Source organism: Pseudophryne corroboree, chromosome 12 (assembly GCF_028390025.1).
Source record: "Pseudophryne corroboree isolate aPseCor3 chromosome 12, aPseCor3.hap2, whole genome shotgun sequence".
Lineage (NCBI taxonomy): Eukaryota > Metazoa > Chordata > Amphibia > Anura > Myobatrachidae > Pseudophryne > Pseudophryne corroboree.
In genome coordinates this window covers 45,792,010-45,806,013 of record NC_086455.1, presented here as the reverse complement: position 1 = coordinate 45,806,013, position 14,004 = coordinate 45,792,010, and the positions used below count along the sequence as shown (strand labels likewise).

Sequence of the window (14,004 nt, the reverse complement as noted above, 5' to 3'; positions counted from 1 at the left end):
TTTGGAGTGCAGTCTCTGAGTGACTTTTAACCGTACACCTCTGAAATATTTCAAGGTTGAAAAAAAAAAACAATTCTGAAGCTTTCTGAAGAGCGGAAGGGTAGAGCCAGACGAAATTCATGCAGCTTTTATAGACGTTCAGCCTTGAATCTGTCACCAACAATGCACATACACTTTTGAAGCAGCAATTTCATTTATTTTAAGGCTCACTTAGTTTCTAGGACTGCCTTTTCCAATTCATATCACTGCTGCAGCGGAAAGAGAGCATTGTACTCTATTATCCTGCTCTGCTGTAGCGGCACATAGGGAAGAGGTAATGTGACTTTTTATGAAAGCTTTTATAATGTGCTACTTACTGATGGAGGGGGGAAAATGGATCCTACGCTATAAGAGCCTTATTAGACTCTCCGTCTAAATAGTTATTCTTCTGGACAAAGAAATAAGCAGTGATATTTTATTTATATATTTTTTCACATTTTATACTATTATTTTGCACTAGAGTGATTATCAGCAGCACAATGGAGCCACCCCCCCCCCCCCCCCCCCCTTGTAAACAAAATATATATTTTTGCTAATACTAGCCTGGAGGGCAGGTGTGGGATTTTTTTTTTTGCAAGTGTTAGCAACTTACAGTGGACTTCATACCGTTAAAATCTGACGAAAAATCATCAAAATCATCTGTGGCACATTGTAGTTCTCCTGTACATAATACATACTGATAATGTTTTGTTTCTGAAAGAAAATATTAGCTACAGTATAAGGTTGTGGCCGAGATGGAAGATATTTTCATACAAGTGACATATTAGATGTCTGTAATTCCGCTCTTCCTAACGAGAACAAAAAAAAAAAAAAAATAGAAAGCATACACAAAACTTTCTAGTTTGTCATTGCATTTCACAGAGTGTTAGATGTGTGTTTACTTAGAGGTATAGGGGGTCATTCCGACCCGATATGCTCGCTGCAGTTTGTCGCAGCGATCGGGTCAGAACTGCGCATGCGGCGCTGGCGCATGCCAATTGTCGCTGCCTAGCTATCGCCTCTGAGACAGAGGCGGTTGCTGGGTGGGAGGGGGCTGAATGGCAGCGTTAAGTAGTTAGTTAGTAGACGCGGTCCGGCCAACGCAGGCGTGGCCGGACCGTTGGGGGGCGGCAGCGACACACAGCTCCCGGCCAGCCTGCGCTGCCCGAGAGTTACTCCGCAAATACAAGAGCATCGCCGCTGTGCGATGCTTTTGTATTTGTGCGGGGGGGGGGGGGGGGGGGCGGCACTGACATGCGGGGCGGACTAGCCCTGTGCTGGGCGCCCCCCCTGCATGTCAGGGAAGATGATCGTAACAACTCGGAATGACCCCCATAGCAAGGTGCAGGAGTGCCTTATGCTACCCTGCGGCTGTATCTGCATCTGAAATGCTACATTACAGTGATTTCCAGGAATACACGCAACGTAGCATTTCGTATGCAGATACAGCCGCAGTCACACAGAATATAGGCATGCCGCATATCATTTTAATCAGCAGAAGCTGCTGGTGCCCTAAGCATACCAAATGCCCTAGGCATTTGCCTAGTTTGCCTATGCCTAAGGCCGGCTCTGTCATTAGCAGTTGGAGCCAGCGATAATCAGCTGATCAGGCTGATAACTGTACTCAGTGTCAGACTGGGGCATGAAGTGCCCGCCGGGGGAATGCACTAATGCAGTGGTAGGGGCCCATGTTTAGGGGCATGGCCAGTCTTCAGAGGGGGTATGGCCAGTTGCCACAGAGATTTGGCTAATCATTATCTGTTCCCCTTGATAAATATATATAGTAAAAGTAAAACCATGTTGCACTGCAGGTGTGGCAGATATAACGTGCAGAGAGACTTAGGTGGTCATTCCGAGTTGATCGCTAGCTGCTTTCGTTCGCAGCGCACCGATCAGGCAAAAAAATGGCACTTCTGCGCATGTGTATGGGGCACAATGCACACGCGCGACATACTTTCACAACAGCCGATACAGTTTCACACAAGGTCTAGCGACGCTTTTGTATCGCACTGCTGGCCGCAGAGTGATTGACAGAAAGTGGGTGTTTTTGGGAGGGAACTGACCGTTTTTGGGGAGTGTGTGGAAAAACGCAGGCGTGTCAGATACAAACACAGGCGCGCCTGGGGTAACGCAGGCGTGTCTGGCCAAACACAGGGCGTGTTCGTGACGTCAAAACAGGAACTAAATAGTCTGTAGTGATCGCAAGCTAGGAGTAGGTCTGGAGCTACTCTGAAGCTGCACAAAATTATTTTGTAGCCGCTCTGCGATCCTTTTCGTTCGCACTTCTGCTAAGCTAAGATACACTCGCAGAGGGCGGCGGCCTAGCGTTTGCACGGCTGCTAAAAGCAGCTAGCGAGCGAACAACTCGGAATGAGGGCCTTAGATTTGGGTGGGTTATTTTGTTTCTGTGCAGGGTAAATACAGGCTGCTTTATTTCTACACTGCAATTCAGATTTCAGTTTGAACACACCCCACCCAAATCTACTCTCTCTGCACATGTTATATATGCCGCACCTGCAATGCACATAGAGGGTCATCAGACCTGGTCGCACGTTAGCTATTTTTTGCAGCGCTGTGATCAGGTCAAAAGTCGTCAATGCGCAGGCGCGTCGTACGGGTACAACACGGATCGGTGCTGGGCGAAGGATTTAACAAAGAATCCATTTGCACAGCCGATCACAAGAAAATTGACAGGAAGAAGGCGTTTATGGGTGTCAACTGACCGTTTTCAGGGAGTGGTTGGAAAAAAGCAGGTGTGTCCAAGCGTTTGCAGGGTGGGTGTCTGATGTCAATTCCGGGACCGGATAGGCTGAAGTGATCGCAGCGGCTGAGTAATTTCTGAGCTACTCGGATACTGCACAAACTGTTTTTGTACCGCTCGGCTGCACAAGTGTTCGCACACTTGCAAAGCGAAAATACACTCCCCCATAGGTGGCGACTATCTGATCGCAGAGCTGCAAAAAATAGCTAGCGAGCAATCAACTCGGAATGACCCCCATGGTTTTGCCCATTAGAGAACAATTTTGCTGCTGCGATCAGATCTGAATTAGGCCCGATATCGTAATAAAACAAAAAAAATAAAATATCAAACTGAGACAGATTATTTCCCTTAGAGCAGCTTGAAGACTGTCACCAAATGTACAGTAGTTAACCGCTAACTGCTTCTTAGTTTACATTGTTGCATGTTTTAATCAGATGAAACTGTTCATTGTCCTCAGAATATCTTTCTCATCTCATACAATAAGTGGGACAGGGAGAACCCTCTGTGAAGCAGAGACATTGTTATGGCTAGCATTTTAAAATCCTCTTGGATCCGGAATTCTTAAAATTGCAGCGCAATGCATTATCCGTCTAATGGGAAAAAACCATTACCAACATACTATTTCCCACACCGCCCAGGAAATTAATTTCACCTTCTCCCTCCAGGGAACAGTTGTAATTACAGGAGGGCTACACTTAGCCTGGAACTTCAGAGCAGCCAGTCACACATCCTGCAGTATGTGACTGTTCTGCAGTAATCAAGAGGCATGTTCTAACAAGTGTTACTAATGTAATCTATGGAAATCTCTTCAAATGTATCTGTCTCTTAAAGGCTTCCAATGACTTACACGCACAGAGGGTGGCTATTTTATGGCCTGATATTGATGAGAATCAACCTGGGCAGTGATAGGCAACAAGTGGCCCTGTGAGCTCATCCAGACCTCCATTGTTTTTCTACTTTTTGCGAGATTTGTGTAATACAGCTTGTAAGGTGTTTTGAAGGTCAGAGGGCCATTAGAGGGTATCAGCCTGCTTATAACTGGACTAAAGACAGCGCCAGGGCTGGACTGGCCCACAGGGGTAACGGGGAACCCCCCCCTCCCCCCGGTCGGCCCCGTCTCCCGTCCTAGACATCAGTTTCCAGACTATGCACTTGAATTATACATTATACATATGTTACCTTATACTGGACTATGTTGTATTTTCTACAGTGCATTGCTGTTATTAATCTGATACATTATCATGCATGCACTACAAGTATTTACTATATATATTTATTAAGGGGCCCAGACCATGCACTCTAATGGTTAGCCAAGCTTCTGTGGCGGCTGGCCAAACCCCCTCTGGAGACTGGCCACACCCTTAAAAATGGGCCCCACCAGCATATTTCCCTGGTGGGCCCTTCATGACCGAGTCCGATACTGGGCAGCGGTGGAGCATGAGGGGATTAGCAGGGCTGCAAGAGCCCGGGTAACGGGGCGTGGTCAAATCTGGGGAGGTGTGGTCAAGCCCCCTCGGAAACAATGTCCCTCTTAGCAGCTGACCACAGCCCCTCCAACATCCTCTGATGGTATACCTTATTCTGTGATGTATACCTCATCCTGTGATGTATATCACATAATATGTATATCACATCCTATGATGTTGACCTTGTCCTATGATATATATACCTCTTCCAGTGATGTATATATACTTTGTACTGTAATGTATACCTCATCCTGTGATGCATAGCTTCCTGTGATGTATTCCTCGTGCTGAGATGTATTCCTTGTCCTATGGTGTACACCTCATCCCGTGATGTTTACCCTTACCCTGTGATCTATACCCTGGCCAGTGTTGTATGCTTTGTCCTGTGATTCATACCTTCTCCTGTGATGTATACCTTGTCCTGTGATGCATACCACATCCTCTGATACCACCCCATCCTGTGGTGTATATTTGTCCTGTGATGTATACTTTGCCCTGTGATGCATTGGCGTATCTATAGTGGGTGCAGTGTGTGCGAGGCACACGGACCCCGGAGTCCATGGGGGCCCAACACACACACCCTGCACCCAGTTGTTTAATACTACTTACCTATCTGGAGTTCCCTGCTGGAGCCATCCCTTCTGAACACTAGGGGAAAGGAAACAAACTCTATTGTGCCTGCTGAAAACTCCACAAATATGGCACGGCGGCCATTTTTCCTGAATTTTGCGCATGCGCATTAGAAAAATCTTCGGGAAAATGGCTGCCGCTTAGACTCTATTGCCACTGTGGAGAAGGATGGCACCGCCGGGGGACTCCGGGAGATAAATATTAAAACCTTATGCCTCAGTCAGAAAGGAGGGGGCCTTGATGCAGAAGGCTGCACACAGGCCTCCCCCTCTCTTAAAACGCCCCTGCTGTGATGTATACAGTACCACATTCTCTGATATATACCTCATCCTGTAATGTGTACCCTGCCCTGTGTTGTATACCTTGTCCAGTTGTGTATATCTTGTCCTGTGATGTATACTTTGTCCTGTGATGTATACAGTACCACATTCTCTGATATATACCTCATCCTGTGATGCATACCATGACATGTGTTGTATTCCTTGCCCAGCAGTGGTGTATATCTTGACCTGTGTTGTATACCTGTCCTTGTCCTTACATGACAAGTGCTCCAACGCAGAACAGCTTTTGCACTCTTGGAGGTTAATCCTGCATATATTAACCAGGCACCAGATGGGCGGTTGGGAGGGATCTAGGTCTCTCCAAGTAAAAAGCAAGTAATTAAATGTATATAGAAGATACTTGAAATGGATTTCGTGTCTGCACAACTAAGTCATAAAATGCAAGAGATACGAGGCTATAGTCCCCGGTGTATACTAGCCAAGAAAAATTATCATATATAAAATGTTGTATATGTATGATATTAATTGAAGTTCCCACCCTGATGTGACACACTGATTGATGTAGAAAATGTTGCCATTTCCAAGCAAATCTAAATCTGAAGAAAGGAAGAACTAATGGAGTTTATGTGCAACGTGCTTTAATCTAAGAAGCCTAAAAATTTACAAAATCTTTTTTTCCCCCATGGTAATCTATTGAGGCAACATGTTTGCACGGTAGGGGTTACATACAAGTTCTATTAAACTGGACATAATAACGCATTCATACCCAGGTAATAACCATTATAGATAATCACTACCTAGCTATTCTTTGTTTGTCCTGTACCTCTCCAACCCCCCTCTTTCCTTTTTCTCATTTGCTGTGTTGCCAGAGGTTAAGCCCCTAGGCAAGCAGTATACAGGGAATCTCTCCCTTATTATGCATCCAGACAAACGAATGCTGGATGGGAATTACATCAGAGGAAACTGGATGCAGAGAGACACTTATCTTCTTCTCTTTGGAGACCAACATCTTTTAAATTTTGTTAATGAGCAATAAAGTAAAAAAAAAAAAAAAAAATACTTAGATTCTTTTAGATTTTCTATCCAGCTCAATATGGTTATTGCACATTATTATTTTTTTCCAGATTAAATTCAGTTCACATCACTCCTTTTAGTGACACACTAATACAAGTGAGAAAATAATTGGCTGCTTAGATGTGAGTGCTATAGAAAATGATTCCCAAGCAGATGTAAATTAGATGGAGGTGGAATTCCTTTTTTTACTGGAGCTTTCATTCCTCATTCTTAAAATACACTTGAGAGATTCTGTACATTCAATTTCCTGACCACATACTGCATCCAGATTCAACAACTCTTCTGTTGTTTTTATTCTTCTTCTGCCATATGATAAAGTATTGAGGTCCGTTTTATAACACAGAGTTCAGATATTCAGCTTGGGGCTACCAAAGATCAGATTGCAGGCTATCTCTGACCTTACAAAGTACAATTTCTCTAATTATGTAAAATGGATTAAAGCCTCCGCACACATATAAAAAATCTTTAGTTGGCTCACGTGGTAAGTTTCTAAAATAGAAGACACACATTTACTCCATTATCTGATTTAAGTCACAATTCCCGTCCGTGTGCCTTCAGACAGTAATAGCTGTATCAATGCTGAGGACTTTTATTCTGGAAATTGTATATTTAAACATAGGGGAGGGATTTAGGAAGACTGGTGTAAAACAAAAAATTGCTGTAACCAGTAGTAACAAAACATCAGAATCTGATTACAAAGGGCAGTACCACCTTTCCTTTATGTCAGTTCTCACAAATGCCCTCCAATGGCGCAAATTGTGCAGTAACCAATAGCAACCGGCCTTTTATCTTTGATCAACCTAATGCAGCAATGTGCAAAGGCGGCCCTAAGGCCTTATGCAGCTCCCTGAGCCCTCGTCTCAGCGGTGCAAGTGGACGGGTACGGCGTACCCTTAAGAATTTAGCCGTGGTTACGCCGTACCTACCACCGCTCCCTCCCTCCGCTGCTGCTCACCGCGCTGCTGCTGTGAGGGGAGGAGAGCGCAGCGTGCGCCTCTCCTGCCCCTCAGTGTCTACCTTCAATTCGGCTCCGGCCCATGAGCCAATCAGAGCTCGCGGACCGGCAGCCAAGGCTCCTGATTGACTGCCAGATTGCGAGCTTTGATTGGCTAACGGATGGGCGCCTAATTGAAGGTGGACACCCGACCGCCCCTGGAGACTGAGGGACAGGAGAGGCGCATGCTGCGCTCTCCTCCCCTCACACACAGGACAGCAGCAGCGCGGCAAGCAGCAGGGGAAGGGGGGGGGGGCACTGTGAGGACATGTGTACCTGGCACTGGGGGCATATCTGGCACTGCGGGGACATGTGTATCTGGCACTGGGGGCATTTCTGTATCTGGCACTGGGGGCATATCTGGCACTGGGGGGACATGTGTATCTGGCACTGTGGGGGCATTTCTGTATCTGGCACTGGGGGGCAATGTATATCTGGCACTGTGGGGGCATTTGTGTATCTGGCACTGTGAGGCAATGTATATCTGTCACTCTTGGGGCATTTGTGTTTCTGGCACTGGGGGGCAATGTGTATCCTGCACTGTGAGGCAATGTATATCTGACACTGTGAGGCAATGTATATCTGGCACTATGGGGGCATTTGTGTATCTGGCACTATGGGGCAATATCTATCTGGCACTGTGGGGCAATGTATATCTGGCACTCTTGGGGCATTTGTGTATCTGGCACTGTGGTGCAATGTGTATCTGGCACTGTGGGGCAATGTATATCTGGCACTGTGAGGCAATATATATCTGGCATTCTGGGGGCATTTGTGTATCTGGCACTGTGGGGCAATGTGTATCTGGCACTGTGGGGCAATGTATGTCTGGCACTGTGGGGCAACGTGTATCTGGCAGTATTGGGGTCATGTGTATCTCTCCCCACATATGTGTATCACGCCCCCATTTTCTTTGGCCACGCCCCATGTGGCATTTGGCCACACCCATTTTTGCGCGCACACAGTACCTATAAGACATTTTTTCTACTTGCACCACTGCCTCGCCTCATTTCTTTCCTTCATTGTCAGATTTCTTTGTTATAGTTTGTAATAACCCTTTGCCTAACATACCTGCTGACCTGTTATTACAGAGAGGTGTCTCTTTCTGTGATTTAATACAATGTTTTTAGTTTACTGAGATTATTTGTATTGTGTGCCCATTTTTGAAGGTTAGAGGGCTGACAGTGCCGCCACTGAAATGTATCAGGTTGTCTACTACTGACCTAGGGCAAGTTAAACCAGTACTGGTTAATATTTGATAACTTTCTATGGGGTATATTTACTGAAAGTTGATTTTGGTCGATGTTTGGTTGATTTTTGGTCGATTTTGTGATTAACGGCCCAAGGGCCTAATTGAGACCTGTTCGTAGATGTGAGAAAAAACGCACATCCACGATCAAAATCTTTGGCACGTGGGGAGATGCCCAGGTCCCTGCGTTGTCCGGACCGCACACCCAAAACGCTGCCACAGTGCTGCCGACACACCTTGCGACCGCCTCTGCCTGATTGACAAAGGCACAGGCCGACGACACATTGACATAGGTCGTGGCATCTCACTGTGTGCGCACGCACCGTGCGGCTGCTGCGTTTGCATTCACTTAAGCCTGCGTATGCTGCTGCTGCAGCGACCAGGTCTGAATTATGCCATCACACATTTATCAACACACGATTTTTTACATCGTTTAAGAACAAAAATGTCAAAAATCATCTGTTAGCAAACGGGGAATTTAGACCCCTGAAATACAAAATCGACCCAACGTCGACAAAAATCAATCATCAGCGACCCAATTTGACTTTGAGTAAATGTACCTCTATATTTCAATGCTTTGTGAACTTCATTACTAAACAGGCGGCAATATAAGTACTGCATCCTTGATATTTATAATAAGGATAAAGCGTTGTTCAAGCATTGGCCTTCATTCAGTAAGGGACGCAAAAGTACAAAAATAGCAATTAAGCGATTTTTGTACTGCTCATGCTCAGTGGGCCGCAACGCACATGCGCGCCCTAGCAAAGTGCAATAGCGTCCCTGAAAGGATGTGGTCACACTTTGAATGGCAGTGATAGCTTTTGGTGAGGTGTCGACGCGGCGTTGCGGAGACTATTTTGGGGAGGCTGCGTGGCGTCACACGGAAGGGAAAAAAATAGCAAATTAAAATATGGCGCCGCTGCATATGCAGCCATGCTCCGTACGCAGGGGGGCATCCTCAAATCCCAGGTCAGGGATGCGATCGGAATTGTATTGCGATCACAGCGCTGGGTGGGACTTAGCATGCTGGACAGTCTTGCCCTGTGCTGGGCGGCCCCCAGCGTGCGAGTGAATCTGAATAGGATCCATTATCCTCTTGCTGTGTGCTGTGACTACCCTGGTACTTTGACCCTTCCTGATTTCATATGATTCATGAAATCCAGATCATAACTATATTAAAAATGTAATTGAATGACCTTGGCTCAGTGACTGATTCGTAGCTTTTTATATGGAGAGTGTAGTTTTTTTTTTTTTTTTTGCTTCATGGGTTCATATCATCCCCTGGAGCTCTCCGTTCTGCTCATCTCTCTGAACCGTTTGTACTTAATTAGCATATTGTGCCAATGGAACATTATGGTAATGAAGCAATGAAATCTATAAATAGAAGCTACTTTTTATTCAATTAGTGACTGCTAATTAACTGTAACACTATGGATGGTTTTTCCATTTCAGGTGAAGGTAATGGTGAGGATCTGTCCGTTGCAAGGAACTCATGACACATCGGAATCAATGTCTTTTTTAAAAGTTGACCCACGGAAAAAACAAATCACCCTTTATGATCCATCTACTTGTGGCCCCTCCATGCCAGGCCACAGGAGAGCTGTTGTAGCTGCCCCAAAGATGTTTGCCTTTGATTCAGTGTTTCCGCAAGATGCCTCGCAGGTAAGTCACAATGGAGAGTATACATAGCCTATTGCTCTTCCTGAACGAAAACTCATTACGTATGATAAATGGTGCTTCAGCCAATCTGCTCCCAACTGTCATTTTTCAAACTCGTGACAGGAGCTGATTGGCTGAGCACCATTATACGCAAGGCGTTTTAAATAGCTAAAACTCATTGATAAATGGGCCCTGTAGTACCTGGACCTATGTAGTGTAATTAAATATCACAGACCCACCAACACTGCCCCGTCCACTTTGGACACAATGCTTTGCTCCCAAACGTAACACTTTTTACTTTTTATTCGTATAATACCAGAGAATAGAAGTCATCACATCAGCCCCTGCACCATTGGAGCTTACAGTTTAAATTCTCTAACATACTGTAAGAATACAACCACTGCGGTTAATGTTGTCAGACACCAGTAAACGTATCAGTATGTTTATAGTGTACGGAAGGAAACTAGAGCACCTGGAAGAAGCCCATGCATATATGGGGAGAACATACAAACTCCAAATAGATAGTGCCTCCCTGGGAAAAGAACTCACGAGACAAGTGTTGTAACAGAGCAATTCTAACTACTGCACGACCATGTTGTCATTTACCACTTCAATTATTATATTGCAGTTACCTGTGCTAAATTAATTCGTTGTTGAGAAGAGTGTTTAGATGTATGCTAATTAATTGAGGATCAGTGACTGCAATAGGAAATGAAGTGGGAAGTTTGGGAGCACGTGAAGGCGTCATGTTGGAAGGTTTAACATTGTCGCTAGGTAAAGTCAGAGCCTGATCCTCAAGCAGTCACCACAGGACCATACAGAGATCCAACTGTCATACTGGTTTAACCTGTATTTTCCCATATATTTAAACCTACACACTGTCGAACTGGGGCATGAATGGCTCACAGGTGAAATGCAGTGGAAGGGCCCAAGGGTGTGGTCAGTCACAGGAGGGGATGTGGCCCACCACCACAGAGGCCTGGCTAACCAATAGGAAATGCATGGTGCGGGCCCGTTTATAAGTATGTACTGTAAATAATGACTGTCCAGTGTCTGAAACTCAGTATAAGATCTAGAGATGGTGAAGTACATGTAATCAAATAACCTGAGCTCTAACCATTGGGATAACTTAATTGTAGGTAGTAAATGAATGCACAGCTAGAATACCATTGTGTTAAATCCCACAGCCTACAAGAGGAGGGTACAAGAGGAGCGTGTCGTGACCATCTACATTGATCAGCAAGGGTATGGGTCGTTGGGTCGACCCAACTTAGGTCGACACTCAGGTCGACCACTGAAGGTCGACATGTACTAGGTCAAAAGGTCGACATGAGGTTTTCGACTGTTTTTGGTGCTGTTTTCTCCGTAAAGTGACGGGGAACCCAAATTAGTGCACCGTGTCCCCTCGCATGGCTCAGCTTTGCTCGGCATGCTTCGGGGGTGCCTCCCTCCGCTACCGCTTCGCTCGGCACAGATTACCATTCCAATCGTAGTCCACGTGGATCGTTAAGTATGAAAAAATCCCAAAAATAAAAAAAAATTAAAAACTTATGTCAACCTTTTGACATGTCGACCTAGTACATGTCGACCTAATGGCATTGTAGACCTTCAGCGGTCAACCTAATGAATGTTGACCTAAGTTGTGTCGACCTAACAACCGTAACCCGATTAGCAAGAGGGTGAAACTTGGGGCCAAATTCAGAGTTGATCACAGCAGCAAAATTTGTTAGCAGTTGGGCAAAATCATGGCGCTCATTCCGAGTTGTTCGCTCGCTAGCTGCTTAGCATCATTGCACACGCTAAGCCGCCGCCCTCTGGGAGTGTATCTTAGCTTAGCAGAATTGCGAACGAAAGATTAGCAGAATTGCGAATAGAAATTTCTTAGCAGTTTCTGAGTAGCTCCAGACTTACTCCTACACTGCGATCAGTTCAGTCAGTTTCGTTCCTGGTTTGACGTCACAAACACACCCAGCGTTCGCCCAGATACTTCCCCGTTTCTTCAGACACTCCCGCGTTTTTCCCAGAAACGCCAGCGTTTTTTTCGCACACTCCCAGAAAACGTCCAGTTTCCGCCCAGAAACACCCACTTCCTGTCAATCACAGTACGCTGAAAAATCCTCGTTATGCCGTGAGTAAAATACCTAACTTTTGTGTAAATAACTAAGCGCATGCGCAGTAAGCGACTAATCGCAATATAGCGAAAATCGGCAACGAGCGAACAACTCGGAATGACCCCCCATGTGCGCTGCAGGGGGACAGATATAACATGTGCAGAGAGAGTTAGATTTGGGTGGGGTGTATTCAAACTGAAATCTAAATTGCAGTGTAAAAATAAAGCAGCCAGTATTTACCCTGCACAGAAACAAAATAACCCACCCAAATCTAACTCTCTCTGCACATGTTACATCTGTCCCCCCCCCCCCTTCCCCCCGCAGTGCACATGGATGGTCATTCCGAGTTGATCGCTCGCTAGCAGTTTTTAGCAGCCGTGCAAACGCTATGCTGCTGCCCACCGGGGAGTGTATTTTCGCTTTGCAGAAGTGCGAACGCCTGTGCAGCAGAGCGCCTGCAAACACATTTTGTGCAAAACAAGACCAGCCCTGGACTTACTCTTTGTGTGCGATGATTCTAGCATTGGAGGGTTGGCTTTTGACGTCGCACACCCTTCCAGCGCTCGCCCAGCCACACCTGCGTTTTCCCAGGCACGCCTGCGTTTTTCTAAGCACTCCCTGAAAACGGTCAGTTACCACCCAGAAACGCCCCTTTCCTGTCAATCTTCTTGCGGCCGCCAGTGCGAATGAAAACGTCGCTAGAACCTGTGCAAAACCACAAAGGGCTTTGTACCCGTACGTCGCGCGTGCGCAATGCGGTCCATACGCATGCGCAGAAATGCCAATTTTTAGCCTGATCGCTGCGCTGCGAACAACGGCAGCTAGTGATCAACTTGGAATGACCCCCATGGTTTTGCTCAACTGCTAACAAATTTACTGCTGCAATCAACTCTGAATTACCCCTTTGGTCTAGTGAACCAAGCACACATGTCCATCAGTGGTCCTGCTCCATCAGGTAACTGACTCTCTTATCGTAACAATGTATAATTTGAATGCAAGCCTGGAACCTGACCACCATAGTAGTGGGTGGACCCTCAGGCAGTGGGCCAATCAGGTATTTCCCCTGTATCCCTGTGGGTCAGTCCAATCCTGAACTCACCTGTTAAAGCCACACTACCTCCTAGGACTGTGACAGTAATGCTAGGGTAGGGGGAACCTTGTGGAGAATTTCCCTAGATGTTAAGGGCCCGACACACTGGCAGATCTCACTGCACGATATGAACGTTAATGAACGAGAACTCGTTCATATCGTGCAGTGTGGTAGACACCAACGATTAACGATGCACGGCCTCGCGCTCGTTAATCGTTGGTGCCCCGTCGCTTATGCATGCAGGCCAATAAGGACGAGATTGTCCATCTTAGCATGCATTGCTATGGAGCCTGGTGACGGGTTGAGTGAAGAAACTTCGCCCGTCTGCTGTATCGGCGGCCGCCCAGTCTGTAGGGCCCTTTAGTATATCTTTAAATTCCTAGCTCATGATGTTAATGTTGCCATAAATGAAAGTCATTGCCCCTTCGGATCATTTTATGTTACATTAAGTAAAGTGTGACCCATTTCTTTCCTGTGGGATGTTTGTAGGCTGAAGTTTGCTCTGGGACGGTTGCGGAAGTTATCCAGTCTGTAGTGAACGGTGCAGATGGGTGCATATTTTGCTTTGGTCATGTCAAGCTTGGTAAGCTCCCAGATTTGTTACAGTTAATTACAGTGTCAGTCTATTAATTACATGCTGTCAGTTTCTGGTCCAGCGAACCCAGAGAATG

At 46.0% G+C, this 14,004-nt stretch overlaps 1 protein-coding gene across 2 annotated transcripts in view; it reads left to right on the top strand.

Annotated features, from left to right (window-relative positions):
• KIF26A (kinesin family member 26A) overlaps positions 1-14,004 on the top strand; it is a 216,399-nt gene that overhangs the window by 163,462 nt on the left and 38,933 nt on the right. For both annotated transcript variants that reach the window (XM_063947434.1, XM_063947435.1), the window contains exons 6-7: positions 9,926-10,135; positions 13,823-13,916. In XM_063947434.1, coding sequence (XP_063803504.1) covers positions 9,926-10,135; positions 13,823-13,916 — 304 coding nt within the window. The remainder of the gene's footprint in view (positions 1-9,925; positions 10,136-13,822; positions 13,917-14,004) is intronic.